At 36.6% G+C, this 17,059-nt stretch overlaps 1 protein-coding gene across 1 annotated transcript; it reads right to left on the bottom strand.

Moving 5' to 3' along the window:
- Positions 1 to 3,579: 3,579 nt before the first annotated feature.
- Positions 3,580 to 16,601, bottom strand: ak7a (adenylate kinase 7a). The gene is made up of 18 exons (XM_067417320.1): positions 16,515 to 16,601; positions 16,281 to 16,433; positions 13,768 to 13,876; positions 13,471 to 13,565; positions 12,322 to 12,432; positions 12,131 to 12,214; positions 11,929 to 12,017; positions 11,728 to 11,818; positions 11,243 to 11,320; positions 11,011 to 11,160; positions 10,624 to 10,752; positions 9,517 to 9,622; positions 9,272 to 9,400; positions 9,126 to 9,191; positions 8,069 to 8,266; positions 7,710 to 7,912; positions 4,484 to 4,642; positions 3,580 to 4,381 (listed from the first exon to the last, which is right to left on the bottom strand). Exons 1-18 carry the CDS (start codon positions 16,593 to 16,595, stop codon positions 4,346 to 4,348), a joined length of 2,067 nt encoding a protein of 688 aa, XP_067273421.1. The 5' UTR covers positions 16,596 to 16,601; the 3' UTR covers positions 3,580 to 4,345.
- Positions 16,602 to 17,059: the final 458 nt, after the last annotated feature.

Consider the following 17,059-nt stretch of genomic DNA (forward strand, 5'->3'; position numbering starts at 1 on the left):
ACTGAAATTAATGAGACTACAAGGCTGCTTTCCATAAACAATTTACAGTACAAGTAATTGCTGTTTTTCACTTGCCTGAGGCACGAAGGCGGGGCAACCTGTCACTCATATGAGATCGACCAATAGCAAACCACAACCACCCCACTGTAGTTCTGCCAGCTATACCTCCTTGGCAGCCAGAGACAGGGCTTAGCCTCCTTGAATTGATGAGAGATGTAGGCTACATGGGGGAAATTATAAGATCTTTAATTCATACCTCAGAAGATATGACCACAGGTATTAACACATTTATACAGATGATTGTAAGACCCTAAGACAGGTAGAACAGCAGCAGCAGTAGTAATCCCTGAGTTGGGGGGGGGGGGGGGGGGGTTCAGTTTCAGTCAATCTCATGTCAATCTTGAGTACCTATAGAGTACTGCATCTGTTGTGGCAAAATGTAAATCTTGGTATAACCATATGTTTACCTTCCCATGGTGTGAGATATGCAGTACATGACATACTATGAGCTATACATGGGCTACGTGACATCCTGACTTAAACAACGGCCTTTATGGAAATGTACTGAGGGGGGAGGATGCTGCCAACAGTATAAGAGATTGTGACTTCTGTTATGACTTCAGTGTACGCTTGGTGTGGCCTAGTGGTTCCGTCAACCGTGCCTCTTTCTTGCAAGAAACTTTTTTTTATTAAATAAACCTTTATAATTAAAATTGGCCAATGTTTGTCTATTATTCAGTGAAGCGACGGAGTTAATTATTTTGCCATTACACATCCTTAATATCTCCGAAAAGTCTTTAGTTTATTATATTTATAAAAGAAATATTGGCTGTACCAAGTCTTTCCGGAAAAAACCGAGCGCCTGGAGGCGTATCGTGTGGGCGGAGCTAAAGAATGACGAATGCGCACAAAGCGGTGACGTCCTCAAGCGTGGAGAAACCCATGGCTATCGATCTCAGCTAATAGATGATCCAGAATCAAATTCGGAGGCTGAAATAAATTGAACAGGAGAAACAGCAACAGCAGGACGTCCGTCTCTGTGGTATGTACTGTATTTAGTGGCCTGTCAACATTTGCGCTTGTCTACTCGCAGTTTATGAGGACATGATTCGGTTTATGGACTATTGTATGCGACTAAACCTTAGCAGTAGCAAGCAAAACGGTTTTGCACGTCAGACTAGTGTAACGTTATACATAGAACAACAATGGAGTAACCTTCAGCGCATTTGAATGACTAAACACGCGATAGTGTCGTTTACTGATGTTTACTCATGTGACGGTAGCCAACAGCATAGACATTTGAAGCAGTTTAACTCACCGGCTGCTTCCAAAGCAGGACCGAACCTTTATCGCTGGGACCGCTCCGTCAAAAACACACTTCTTTGGTATGATTTGGTGAAGTCCTGTGACAGCAGTGGCGTGGAAATCCACTTTGCGACGCGACTGAAGCGATGTTGTGAAGCTTGACCTTTCCCGTCTGCGTTCAAATCGGTTCAAATGCAGCGCTGCCTTTCCGGAATGCTGTGCTGAAGCGTTGAAGTCGCTTAATGTCACCCATAGGAATAAAGTGGGGCGCGGCGCGCGATGTAAGTGTTCACGGACGAGTGGATCTGCACCTTGAGACCAGTGTTTACGGCCGTGCATTTCCTCTCTCGCTCTAGTCACGCGCGCGCACCCTACCGGGAGAAGAGCCCGTACGGCCCATACAAGGACCTTCCGGTCTATTAACGTCAAGCCGACCCATACTCGAAAAAAACTCTCCAAAACTTGTGAGAAACCGGAAGGAGTATTTTTAACACAGAAATACTCCATCAAACGTCCAACATTAGTTTTTGAAACTTTGTCTATGTTTAGGATGGGAATCCAAGTCTTTAACAGTGTAAAAAGCTCAGTATGCATGAAACAGCATTCCCCTCCTCCCCCCCCCCCCCCCCCTTAATTTTGAGTGTGGAAAGAGACTTAATTGCTTGTGTAATGATGGCCATTGTTATTGCCCTGCAATGGGTAGAGGCAGTCAGGCCAGAGAGTGGTAATTGCATCAGATTAATATGCAGCATTAATGAGTTTTAAATTGTTTTGCAACTCCAGAAGTAGAGAATATTTAATGTATGAAATACTACAATCATTATTCAGAATTCAACAAATGCATTTGTCTTTAAGATTTGTGTGGATCCCTGCTAACCCTGCTGATAAAGCAGCAAAATTGGCTTTGAAGTGGAATAAGCACATACATGTAAATATCAGTAAGTCAGAAGCTAAAGTGATGATTAAAGGACAAATAAAAAAAAGATGTGGTAGAATCAATGGAACCAAGAAAGTAAAAGAGGATATCTGTTTAAAAACAAGCAATTAGTTGGGACTAGGAGTGGTCTGAAAGATAAAATATAAAATAGGTTATTATGGTCTAAACAGTTCTCTCTAAGTGATTGGAAAGTGTAAATATTGTGGAGAGGAATAAACAGTGGACCATGTCTTATTGCATTACCAAAAGTATGATTCAGAGAACTAAAGCAAAATATCAGTAATATTTTAAAAGGGTTAGTTCACACAAAAATTCAGTCATTAATTAGGCTACTTACCCTAATGTTGTTCGACACCCGTGAGACCTCCGTTTTTCTTCGGAACACAAATGAAGATATTTTTGTTGAAATCCGATAGCTCAGAAAGGCCTTGATTAACACCAATGTCATTTACTCTCTCAAGACCCATAGAAGGCACTTAAAATGTTGTTACAAAGTCCATCTCACTACAGTGATTCTACAATAATTTTATGAAGCATCGAGTATAGTTTTTGTGTGCAAAAAATGATTAATAACATCAGGACACGTTTTGCATTTCCCCTTGAATGTGTAGGCTACTTGTATTTTAAGTTCTTTACAGATCGTGTTGCATTGAACCTTGAGGATTAAAATTACTTGACTAATTTTTCCTTCCACTCAACAGCAAATATGACTAGAATATATTAAAATTTAACTGTTTTGCATGCATGTACAGCGAAATTAGGATAATTTAAGTATCACATTTATGAAAAGATGATTTATTCATCAATAATTATTTATCAGTACTACAGCTACACAGTTTAGAACATCTATATACAATACTGAACATATGCCACTTAATACTAGCACATACGCATTATAAAATAACCGAGAGATTGGTAGGCTATGACATCTCCTTAACGGTCGATCCACCATCCAGAACGTATTCGATCTGATCCAGCTACGTCATCGTGCTATACAAGCTGCAGCGAGGGGTGTCTCGATTGACAAGCGATCCAAATCATGATTTGATACGCTGATTCATAATGGTTAGAAATTTTGTTTTGAGAGAGACACACAAAATGTGAAGTGGTGAGGGGTCCCCAGGACGGGTTTGAGAACCACTATACAGATCAGTCCACACTCCAGATCAGTGGGTGGCGGTAATGCACTCATAAATTGTTTGCCAACCACCAATAAAGCAATAGAAAAAGAAGAACCACAACCATCCAATCAATACCCAAGGACAAAATCGTGCCCCACATCTTGGCTGCGTCCGAAAACCTAGGCAGCTGACCCGTTGCCTCATCAGACAATGACTCTGCAGGCAGCGTTTTGTGCATGAAGGCACCTTACGAAACTAATTTCGGACAGACTTCTAAGGCAGTGTAACAGTTTAATGATCTACAGCTAAATAGAGAGAGCTTTGGTGAGAACTAAAGACATATTTAATTACTACAGTAGTGATTTCTCGCTAGAAATGACATCAGAAGTGTAATATTTTGGTAAAAAACATGCATTTCATACATTTACACACAAACGATACGCAACTTGATACGCAACTTCTGGACGCCATCTTTTTCCCCCAGCTCGACTGTCACTGAATGGAAAGCACAGGATTGTGGGATATCAAAGGCAGCGAAGGACACATGTATGCTGCCTTCAAAAATCGATCGGATGAAGGGATCTCAGGAGACAGGAAGTGAAGCAGACATTAGATTCGGACATGGCTTGATGCCTTCTTGCCTTCAAATGTGTCCTCCGAAGGCAACGCAGCCCTTGTTATTTATTTTTTAAGACGATAGAAACTTCCATTCAATACCGATTTAATTTTTTTTTTTTTTGGAAAATGCCTTAAGCACGGAAATGCACCATAGAAATTTAACTTAATAACTTGGTCAAATTACAAAGCAAGGCTCATCATGTGACTTGGCCCCATGTCAAGGTTTTGCAAATCTATAACTAGCACTTGTTCTTACTGTTTTTACTGTTGTTTTATAGAAATACAAAACAAAAAGACAGCACACCTTTAATTCCACTTTTCATTTTAAATGTATTGTTAATTATTAGGCATATAGCAGAATGATTTAATCATCTGAGTTGTTCCTGAAGAGGTATTCAGCCTGAAAAGGAGTAAAGAGGACATGACAGCAATTAAGTTAAAAAAAAATGTTTAAAAAACAAAAACAAAAAAAACATAATATGATCCATAAGACAAGTGTTACCAAAAAGTCCACAGGGTCATCAGACTTGACCTTACAGCAGTCCACCAGTCCTTGTATGACAGTGGGCATGACGTATTTCATCAAGTAGTGTCTCATGGGGACAGATCGTGTCTCTAATAGCTCATGTTCCTGCTTCTTCACCTCGGCCAAGTTCCTGTTCTGCAAAAACACATCCACAAGCTGAACAATGTAGTAGTTCCAAGGGAAAGAAGATGCTTGTGCTGCCCATTCACACACTACTGTTCAAATGTTTGGGGGCAGTAATTGTCATGTCTCTCATTTGAACTTTTATGTATGTTTTTATTTAATAAATACACTTGGCAATTACGGAACCAGACACAGGTGAGAGACATAAGGGCTAATGACAGAGACTAGAAAACTACAAACTGTCTACAAACAGGCCTGCAAAACTAGAAACAGGAAATGAACCAAATAAAATATAAACATAAAGGACTTTTAAACATAAAAGACACTGTCACAAAAATTATATTTCAAATAAATGCTGTTTTTTTTGTATTTTCTAAGTATCAAAGAATCCTGAAAAAAATGTATCAGGGTTTCCCCAAAACCCTTTTGTTTTGTTTTTTGTTTTTTTACTTTGATAATAATAAAAAATGTTACTTGAGCAGCAAATGATTTCTGCAGGATTATGTCATACTGAAGACTGGCGTAATGATGCTGAAAATTCAGCTTTAAATTACATGTTTAAATATATTGAAATATAATAATTTATTTAAATTGTAATATTTTGCAATTTCTCTATTTTTACTGTGTTTTTATAGTGGTGAGCATAAGAAAATAATTTTAAAAACATTTAAAAATCTTACTGACCACAAACATTGCACATGGACCTTTGAAGCTTTAATAATATGTGTAGTCATCAAGTATTGTATAACAGCCAATTAATAAGAATTACAGGAGAAAACTGTGATATTTCTCTAGGGAAAATATCCATTTGTTACTACATTTGTGGTTCACCTGTGGTGTTACACCGTGTCTACACCAGATGTGAGAAGCACAGCATGACGCCAATAGAACCCATTATAATGGCAACAGACAGTAGAGTCCATTATAATCAGTGATGCTCTCTACACTGTACGTGGCCCAGCGCAACACGTCAAATCTTTAACAGTAAACAGATGTCCGTTCTAATTCTGATGCTACTTCTGACATGAATAACATCTTAGGTGCATCCCGATGCGTGTTCTTGTGCACTATTATAATATTTTGTAGTAGATAATTTGCACTGAAAATTCCGAAAAGTAAAACTGCACTTAAATCAGATAAGAGATACTCAGATAGCACACTTAATTCACCCAAAAAAACAGCGGAGAGGGAGAGGGGCTGCCATGTTAAATGACAAAATAACCATGTCTCTATCCACTCCGTAGCTCCCAAGCTCGTGAATCAGTAAATTGTGTTCATGAATTCAGGCACTGGTAAGGACAATAAAGGACGCTGGTCCATACACATGGGGACACTGACGACTCTTTTTCGACGAGTGACGAGACAACATCCCCATTGTACAATATCATTACTGGTATTTATGAACAACAGCAGAGCTGATATTTTTTTTGACATTACTTGTAATGTTATTTAAAGTAGATTATGATAAATACTTTGCTTGTTACATATATGTGCAAATTTTCAGTCATAAATAGATTATAAATGTAAGCTAGATTGTGTTCATTACCTGTGTAACAATGTATGTTTATGCTACAATATAATAAAAATGGTTTCTATTTTAAAGGGGTCATATAATGCTACTTTTAGTTAATATTATTCTTTAGTGTCTAAATGAAAACTTTGTAATATACTTTAATAAAAAATTCTCATTAGTATTGTAAGAAAACACTAATTTTACCTGCTCAAAAATAGCTGTTTTCACCAAGCCATTTCAGTACGTTAGTTCATTGACAGATTGATGTTACACCTTATGCCAATAAAAACTTTTATTTCTGTTAATGTCGGTTTGTCAGCGATGTGTAAAGTTATCTATGCAATGAAATAACTGTTACAACACGATTTGTTAGATTTTTACAGTAACAGACACCGTTTAAGCCATCTACATAATTAAGCTTAGTGTTACCACATCCACGTTAACTTTAAAACCAGCGTACACAGTTTGTATTAACACAATAACCATAAAGGGTTGTTTATTATAAACGTTAGATTATGAATTATATTGAGAATGTCATACATAGAAAGCATGCCGTAATTTAACTTACACTGTAAACTTTAGCTGCATTCATCGTGAAGTGTGAAAGCATTCAAACTACACTCACTTCTTCTGGAGATGCAGCAGGAACATGAAGAGCTGGTTCGGATCTTTATCCAGGAGCAGCTTCTTAGCAAAACCTGTTTTATACTGACTCTCGGTTTTAAAGCGGCCTGGTGAGAAATGCTTCGAGGTTCGTGCAGACATAAAAGCATCAACGAAAACAAAACTCAGCCACTGCGTCTTCAGCGGTTCGGATTTAGGAACATCAGAATGACTGCTGTTCATTATTACACCCAAAAACAGGACACCACAATCGGACTGTGCTGATGACAGAGCTCACTCAGGGCGGGTCTGAGGTGAAACGCTGCTTGTCACTCAACAGTCGTAAGAGGGGCGTCCGACCGTGTGACGTCACGTGAACGGCTCGTTTTGAGACAGGGGAAAACATATTAGGAGATTAAAAATAAAAAATAAAAACTTGATGAATTTTTATCATTATAGGATGGTTGTGTACAGGCTGTGCCAACACACATTTCCATACAATCAGCTTGTAAAAGTGCATGTACCATTATATGACCCATTTAAAAACATATATTAGTCATTATATGTAGTGAGTTGGCTCACGTGATATGATCAGTGCCCTGACTACTGAACTAGAGAGCTGTTTGGGACACACCCATTATATTCATACACTACATAGTTCAGTACAAAGTGCATAAGTACATAGTAAGTGCATAGTGTATAGTACGTCGTTTGGGACGCAACTATGGTTTTGCAACAGTCGCTTTGTCATGTCCAGTGTAGACAGCCTCAATAAGCTGTTGCGGCACAATGCTACACAACAAATCTTTGACAGCTGACTGATGCCCTGTTCTGTTTCTGTCGCACTCACACAAAGAACAAAAGGATTTGCAAATGTCGCTTTGCAACAACAGTCGCATCCGGTGTAGACACAGTGTTAGGGGAAAGGATTACATTTTTGTTTGAATATTAGGTGCAATTTACCCATTCCTCCAAAAGAGCAGCCATTTTCTTATTCTCCACTATTTTCCTGAGTTCCTTCTCAACTTCCTCCTGTTTCAGCTGCTGGTGCCATTCAGCTTCTTTCCTTTTCCTCTCTTCCTCCATTTTCTCTGGACTCAAACCGTAGTTCATCGGCTGCCCCACTGTCTCAATAATTTTCTCCAACGTGGCCACATTCTCACAGTCTGAGAATGACATCATAAAAACACTATTCTTATTAACAATACCACCCTGGTTCATAACAATCAGCTTATCTATCAATTAAGTTAACAATTTGACAGAGTGCCATTTTCTTATGTGAGCATAAAAATAAGTGATAGTTTTAGGTAAAGGGTTTTAACCAATGTATTCCGGGTGGATTTCCAGTTCATCGAAATAGTCAAGCACAGACTCGTCTTTTGCCAAAGTCTCCCTGAATTTGGCAAGACTCTCAGTAAACTCATCTTGAGTGTAGTGCATTTCCTCTGCTACATTCTGTGGAAGACTCCGAACCCGCTCTTTAAGAAATTCATCAGTGGCATCCAGTGAGAAGACGAACTCTGAAGGAAAAAGCAATGGTTGTTAACATGAAACACACATGAAGCACAGCATTCATCAACCCAGTTTTACTTCTGTAATATGACACACAACGTTCAAAAGCTTAGGGTCAGTAAGATATTTTGTTTTTGTCTCTTTTTATCATTTATTGCGTCATTGTGGAATAAAAGTTGCAATTTATTTATTAAAAAAATCTTGTATTTATGGGTGAAACAGGATATTGACACATGGAAGTATCCTCTCAATAGTAATAATTATTTTCTAATGTATCATTATTATTGCCATAACTCATTTATTGCATGAACATTAACAATGTGTAGTAAGTTGGCTCATGCGTTTTAAGTTTTGCGCCTCAGAACTTCCATTAAGTGAACACTGTGAGCATTGATGCACAGATGCACCCTGGGTTTTCCAGTGACTTTTTGCACTGGAATGATTCTGCGATTGAGACAGGATCCGTGCCCTGACTACTGAACTAGAGAGCTATTTGGGAAGCACCCAATATAGTCATATTGCCCCATATATGACAATATAGTCATTTAGTCATATAATCAAAAGTACATCATAAATAAGTCAATAGTGTATAGTATGTCGTTTGGGTTACAACGATGATTTGCAACAGTTACCTTGTCGCGTCCAGTATAAACAGCCTCAATAATTACTTTACTCTTTACTTGAAAAAGCAATTATTATTGCCAACAACACTTTTATTGCATGAACATTAACACACATTCAATTATTGTGATATTACTAAGATTTTTGAAGGCTGCATAATGCAATTAAACAGCTTTACAAGCAAAAGTAGTAATATAATAAATATAATAACAAATATATCTGTACGTATGTTCTGAAATTACTAACCTGGAATCAACACTTTGCTATACTTAAGTATTGTAGATCTGGTATCTTGTACTTCCATGTTTGCATCTGGAAATTTCTTTAGGTTAGTTCATTCAGGTTTATATCATTTACATTTTGTTTTTTTGTTTAAAAGGAAGATAGCTGACCATGAAAAAGCTCTTTAGCCTCTGTATAGGTCTTTGGGTATCCATCCAGAACAAATCCTTGGTTTCTGCAAGGCATTGAGTTTAGCTTCTCCCTTATGATATTCCTCACATGCTCCTCATCCAACTGGCCTGTGAGAAAACATAATCACTTCTGTTACACATTAAGTAACACTTACTATATTAGGTCTATTATACAATCATAATTTCTAGATACATAAATCTATATAGAATCATTCAATTTATACCATCATTCTGAAGCATGTTGTTCTGTAGAGTTTTAAGCTGGTCTTCAGCATCAGTGAGCATTTCCTCATTCTCCTTTGTCTTCTCACTTCTCCCAAGCAGTTCCTCCTGAAAAACACATACTGTACATTCAAAAGACAGCTTTACACTGGGGCCAAAAAGTTTGAGACTGTTAGTGAAAATGCTACTATTTTATACTTTTTAAAATATATTACTCTTTATACAATAAGCTGTCAGTAAAACAATATTGAAAAACGTTTTACAATGTTCAAAATCCTAAAACTGTCTGTTTATTTCCAGGAATTTGTGTACAATATAAGGTCTCTGACCATACACGTGACAAAATGAGTACTTTTTTAAAATCTTTTTTTATTTTTTATAAACCAAACAAACAGCAAGCTGAGCCCAGGTGAGAAAAAGTAATGCAAAAGTAACTAAGTAGTGCAATTAGTTACTTTTTTTAGGGCGTAGCAATATTGTAACGCATTACTTTTAAAAGTAACTTTCCCCAACACTGGTTATAAATAACATATTGTACATATAATAATCATACAATGTTTGTTAATAGCCCAGAGGAGAACTGGCATGCCTACTGAGTCTGGTTTCTCACGAGGTTTATTTTTCTCCTTCATGACCTGATTAAGTTTTTGGTTCCTTACCACTGTCGCCTTTGGCTTGGCTTGCTCAGATGGGGACACTAAAATTATGATCCAAATTATTCAACTAAATATACAAATAAAATTAAAATTAATTAATTAGGTCTTATTTAATTCTATAAACTATAATACTGATCTGCCAACATTGTCGCTATATGATAAATTAAAATAAGCTGATAACATCACCGTTTTCTCCAGAACTGTACAGCCAAATCCAATTTCGTTTCAATATTGTCCTGTTTAACACTGTGAAGCTGCTTTGAAACAATCATAAAAGCACTGTATAAATAAAGTTGATTGATTGATATATTTCTATTTCATTATCTAAAAAAAATCTTTATTTATTTATTTTAGTTTATTTATGGTTTGTATGTAACACAGAAATTGTTCTTTATTACTGTATACATTGTTAAGATACCAATAAAAAGGCGCTGTTATGTAGCCCTTACTTACCAGTTGTCTGACTTTGTCACTGATGGCTTCATTGACAATAATATGATGGAGTGTGTAATATCTGCACAGCTTTGCAGCAACTGAGCTTTTGCCAACAGCAGGGGGCCCAAGAAGACAGATTTTTATTGGCTGAAGGAATTAAAAGCAAAAAGCATGTAAGCATGTAAACTGTTAAATATGTAAAATAAAATAAAAAGTTTTCTAAAACTAAATTGTTTCAAAATGTCTTCAAATTATGAAAATAGAACAAATGATTGCCAATTTTTCAAAAATTATATATATATATATATATATATATATATATATATATATATATATATATATATATATATATATATATATATATATATATAGTGAATAAGTACTATATATTGATTTGAAGCTCACCAACAGTTGCCTTGTCTGTTTGTATTCCTCCACCACACGAGATATGTTATCAACTATTCCAGATTCATAATCCATGCAGAGGTTTAATTTGTCCTTTAAGAAAACAGACTCGGTCTGAAGGTGGACACTGAGGTAAAGCAGGTCGGTGTTCTGTGAAAATAGTCAACAATGTGATATATATAACCACATATTATGACATGGCAAAAATGTGAGTTCAGCTAAAAAAAACAACCGTAATTGCCTTAGTGCCATAGGCATCCTCCTTTGGGACTTTTTCTATTTGTCCAGAACCCAGGGCAGAGGCAATGGCCTAAAGAAATAGACAGCAGTGTGTTTACTAATGATTTTTAGGGTTGTTTTCTCAGTGTTGTGTTGCCACTGATTTCTTCAAGATTTACCAATGGGATTTTATAATGGGGTGTTTGGATTTATGTGTAAAATAAAGCCTGTGGTAAACATAACTTGATGATACTTTGGCGTTCCTTTTCTACAACATACACAGCACACACCCCGAGGAGTCTTATCTTGTTAATTATTAAAAACGTATGCTTTCAAAAGTGAACATAATTGCTTCAAAATTTACGTTTTTGTTATGGGTCTGTGTAATTAATTTAGTATAGTTATGTTTATATGTTTAGTTAAGTTACCCCATTATAAAAGGAACCAGTAAGTGAGCATTACAGTCAGTACGTCATGAAGTGTGTAATGCTTTAATACTTTCACAATGTCTTCAAAAGTGTTCTTGGAATCATCCACAGCAATGAAGTAGTGTGTTTTTGGTTTGTGATCGATGATGTTTTGCACCACTCTGAAAGGACAAATGATGACAAAAATATGAGATTAGAAAAAAAGTAAAAAAGTAAAAAAACAACAACAATCAACATCTGAGAAAATGGCATAACTGCAGTTTCTCAAAACCTTGCAAGGTCGTGGATGTGAATGGCAGGAATGATGTTTGTCCCAGGTCCAAAAATAGGAATGCTGCTAAGCTCTCCGAGCCAAGCTGTCTGGGGTGGGGTGGGGTTGGGTGGGGTGGGGGGGAGTGAATAAGTTAGGCAAAATGTGATTATAAATTCATATTGACAATTATGATGCTCTGATACTGTTGACATTTCAGTACTTTAAAGAAGAAGTGAAACATGTTCTCGCCCATTCCATACTGCAGCCCAGATGTTACAACATAAGTAGACAGCTTTGACTTTTTCTGAAAGAAAAATACTGGAAGTTTGTTTCATTTTTTAAGATATTAAACTAGCGTCATATAATAAATTATTTGAAATGTATTAGGCCTGATTCTGGATTGATCATTACAGTCTTCCCCAGTTTAAGCACAAGTTTCTCTGTGCTTGTGTGTTCTTTAAAATTTGGATGTGGCCTTCTTCTTTTGTAGTCATCTTCAGTCAAGGGAATGTCAGGATCATCCTTAAGATAAAATCAGAAAAAGTAGCAAAAGTCATGATGTCTGGTCTGTGTATGGTCACTGCAATGTACAGCACATTCTAACTGATAATGTAAGCATGATTAAAAAAGGTGTACGTTTTAAAATGTGTATTCATTTCCAACTATTTTTTCCTTACAAATTTAAAATAAAATAAAAAGACTTTTTTTTCAGGAAAGGAATTTCAGTGTGGTGTAAAATTTATGAAAGCTTGTTTCCGACAAAGAAAAAAAGGTAATTGTAAATCTCACAATTCTGACTTTTTGCTTGCAATTGTGTATACATCACACAAGTATAACTTTTTCACTCAGAATTGAGAGTTTATATCTCGCAATTCTGTCCTTGTAACTCGCAATTGTGTGTTTATGTCTCATAATTCGGAGGAAAAAAAAGTCTGAATTGCAATGAATAAACTCACAGGTCTGACTTTGTAACTCACAATTGTAAGTCTCATAATTGTGTGTGGGTGGGGTGGGTGGGGGGGGGACTTGCAAATGAAAAACTTGCATTTTTTGCGCAATTGCAATTTTATTTGCTGCAATTCTGACTTTTTTCTCAAAACTTATAACTTACTTATAGAACTATAACTACATAAACTGACTATTTTAACTTTAACTTACAACTGGGAGTTATAAAGTCTGAATTGTGAGGTATAAACTTGCAATTGTCAGCTCACAATTCAGACTTTCTGAGTTTATATCACACAATTTCGACTTTATAACTCACAGTCACAACTGTGAGATTATGTCTCATAATTCTAAGAAAACCGTCTCAAATGCAAGATATAAACTCGCAATTCTGACTTTGTAAACTCGCAATTGCAAGTTTATAGCTCAACTCAGAACTGAGATGTATACTCACAATTGCAATTTTTAAAAAGTCAGAATTGTAAGAAAAAAAGTAAAAATTACCTTCTTTATTTTTAATTTCATGGTGGAAAAAAGTTTCAATACAAATTGGAGAAAAAAAGAAGAAGAAAAAAAACCTACTGCATGATATAAATATTTAAAAGCAACACTCACAGGATCAGTTGATTTGGTCATTGCCCATGTCATGATTGTTGACAGCAGGATAAATATTTTTGAAGACCCAAAATTATCAATTTCAGAGTGCAGAGCTGTAGGAAATTTAGATTGAATACAGTTTAAAAGATTGGTATGAATAAAGAAAAAAACTGAAAAGAAATGAAATATAGCATTAAGCCTGTATCCCAAAACATAGTGAGCATAATGAGGGAGAATGCTGGTAATCTGAACATGCCTCACTTGGTTTTGAGATGCAGCCTAAATAAATAGTCTGGAAATCTGAGCAATTGTTACCTGAAATGGCCCATGTTGCCTCATATATGAGATCAGTGTCTTCAGTGATATTATACACAATGACGTCACACTGCATCAGACACTTCAGGAGCTCCTCTTGACTCACAGACTGAAATATGATGAAACAAGATGCTCAAAAATGCTCTATAGCCAGCTTGCTGTTTTAAGACACATCTGAGAATTGTCGCAAGTGTTGCCTTGTCATAAAAAATGTCCTGGTTTTATGAGACGTATTGAGTATAAACAAGGTATAAACTTGCACAGGGGTCATCTGAATTTTCTTGATCAGTGTTTTTTTTTTGAGTGCTTGTGAATCAATATAGCATGTACATGATTTCAGGCACTATAAGTGTAACCTGTTCCCTGGGTTTGTGTCCATTGATGTTTTCATATGGGCTCTTATTTTGAAGTTATTTTCTAGTGCACCTTTTTCCTGTTCTCTGCCTGTGTTTAGATGCTGTTTGTCTTGTTGCCTTGTTTGTCTCTGTAGTTACCCTCATTAGTTTCCATAGTAACTTATCATCTATACCGGTTCATCATTAGCCCTTGTGTTCCCTGTGTATTTATACCCGTTTCGGTTGTCTTTTGTCAGTCGTTGTACTTCCATAACTCCCTTTGAAATGTTGTTGTGTTATTGGTTTCCACTGTCTGTATTACGTCTCTGGTTCCCTTTTGCATTATGTTTCTGTCTCTGTTTTCGATTATCTCGGTCCAGGGCTCGACATTAAGCCACGGAGACCACGGAGGTCGTCCCTGAATTCCCTGTCTGCCTTGACAAGACCACGGAGGTCGTCCCTGAATTCACTGTCTGCCCTAAAAAGACCACGGAGGTCGTCCCTGAATTCACTGTCTGCCCTAAAAAGACCAAGGAGGTCGTCCCTGAATTCACTGTCTGCCCTAAAAAGACCACGGAGGTCGTCCCTGAATTCTCTGTCTTCTCTGGCCAGACTGCGGAGGTTGTCCTTGAATTCCCTGTCTGCCTTGACAAGACAGAAGAGGTTGTCCCCAGTTTCTTTTGAAGCCAATACAGAAGTAACTTAAACTGCAATTAATCGGCCACTAGGCTAGGGGGAGGCTCCAGAAGGGAGCAGAATCTCATTGAGCCCCATGTTAAAATTCCCAACTTTAGAGCAGAAAAAAAACATGTTTACAGTCTGGTACAAATTGTGGTTTTGGTCTATATTGCTAATTTTGCCCTTCATGACAACTGTGAGGGGGGTGATTTTTTTATAACTCATTTGTGTACATTATATAAAGCCTTACATTTCTGCATTATTAAGGATGTAGTCACTTTGAGTGACAGGTGGATAGACATTTATCTGCTGTCTGTTAGTCACTGCGTCACCTAAGTTCTGCCCATGTCCTGCCTCTTTGCACATTTTCTGTTATCCGGGAGTGACACGTGATGACCCGCTGGCAAAATGGCAACGGCCAGTTCGTCTCTACTTTACGCTTCAGAACGGCTCTTCGGAATCCTATGGGTGACCTCACAGACACTACGTCCATATGTTTTACAGTCTATGCTCACTACACATAGTGCCCCTGTGTACAATGTAAGTGGGGGGACTGAATGAACAGTGCTCTCTTCACTCTCATTACTTGACAACTAAGGTGCCCTTGACCAATTGCTCCCTGGGTGCCACAGCAAAAATGACTGCCCACTGTTGTGGGGTGTTCAATACTCTCCTCTGTGTGTGTGTGCACTTGTATGGGTGAAATGCAGAGCGCAAATTCGAGAATAAAACCCCATACCTAGCTACATGTCACTCATATTCTGTTTGTACAATAATTATTATTAAGATAAATCATTTGATTGTTACATATAGGCTATACCTTGAACATTTCAGCTGTAGTTTTTAAAAGTAGCTATGTTCACTACCTGTCTATAAATGTTTGTTTATGCTGATTTAATTATAATTAAATAACTTTTTTTTCAATATATCTTGTGTCATGGTGTATTGAGCTGCTTCAAAATTTCCGTAACAGTGAGCATTGACACTTAATGGTTTTCCCAGTGCATTTTGGGACTTTTTATGGAACACTGAAAGAATTTGGCATTGAGACGGCCCTTAAAATGGCAGATTCCTTGATCAGTGCCTTCTGGCTTGACTGCTAAACTAGAAAGATGATAGAGATGCAACTTTTTCATTTTCTAAATGTAAAGTGCTTTATAAATAAAATGTATTATTATTATCATATTGTTTGCACTACATGACTTTGATTTTGTGGACAAACGTTTTTTGCTTCACTGTTTATTTCTTATTAAATAATAAAAAAATGCTAAACAGCTTTTATTCTTTTAAGAATTTCATTCTATAATCTTTTTTATTTATCCAATAAGCACGTTGTAGTCTTTCACCTTAAAATGTTTTTTTTTTCTTTTTGCTTCCGAAAACTATGAATTTTAATTTATAAATTCAAGTTTATTGTGTGCAAATCACACTTAAAAAATAGAACGGTAGGAAAGTGCATCTATCTACAATATCAGAAAAACAAACGACAAATTAACTAACCCTGTATTCCTCCAGTGCAAAACGTTGTTTTTTTGCATCTTTATTCGCAACTGTTCCGACTATCTGAAAATGTGCGCCTTCTGAAGCCTGTTGGTGTTTGTCGTCCTCCTCTCCATCCGTGAGAGACTCTCCGACGACACATGATGACAAGAACTAAACAAAGCAAAATGAAACCACAGCGATTATTATATTCATGTACGTTGTGTAAATGACTCGGTCAGTAGACTCGTTTACCTGTGCGATATATTTGGACGAGTAAGAGTCGATGTTGCTGAGAAAGACTCGTTTGGAGCGGCTTTCGCTGTGGTTGGCCATGTTTGTGGTTTGGTTGCTATGGAAACTTGGAAAGATAACACAGCGCGCACATTTGGATGGCACGAAATATCAACGCAATGTATTTTATGGAATTAAGGGAAATTTTCACTTAAGGTGTTTTATGCAACCGGGCACTTGTCCTAAACACTTTATCATTATTATTATTATTATTATTATTATTATTATTATTATTATTATTATTATTATTATTATTATTATCATCATCATCATTATCACTATAAATGCCTTAGACAACAAGACAAAATATGTAAAAGTTATTTTAAAAGAGGAACATTCATATAATTTGACGGAGCTTGTGGAAAAAAGCAAAAACCTTAATGACTTTTAAATGTAACACTGCATCATTCCCAAATGCGTGCTTTGTCAGAAATATTGCAAATGTTTTTCTTTAATTTATTATAATTTTGATTATAAATGCTAAGTCTGATTGAATGTCTGTCATT

This window comes from Pseudorasbora parva, chromosome 15, assembly GCF_024679245.1.
Source record: "Pseudorasbora parva isolate DD20220531a chromosome 15, ASM2467924v1, whole genome shotgun sequence".
NCBI classification, from domain to species: Eukaryota; Metazoa; Chordata; class Actinopteri; order Cypriniformes; family Gobionidae; genus Pseudorasbora; species Pseudorasbora parva.

Excerpts from the sequence above, each read along its gene's own strand:
- ak7a (XM_067417320.1), bottom strand. The coding sequence starts at position 16,595 with ATGGCCAACCACAGCGAAAGCCGCTCCAAACGAGTCTTTCTCAGCAAC. Across the intron at positions 9,192-9,271 it reads GGCTAAAGAGCTTTTTCATG|ATGCAAACATGGAAGTACAA; the intron begins GTCAGCTATCTT and ends AGAAATTTCCAG. Across the intron at positions 8,267-9,125 it reads TAGCAAAGTGTTGATTCCAG|AGTTCGTCTTCTCACTGGAT; the intron begins GTTAGTAATTTC and ends TTTTTCCTTCAG.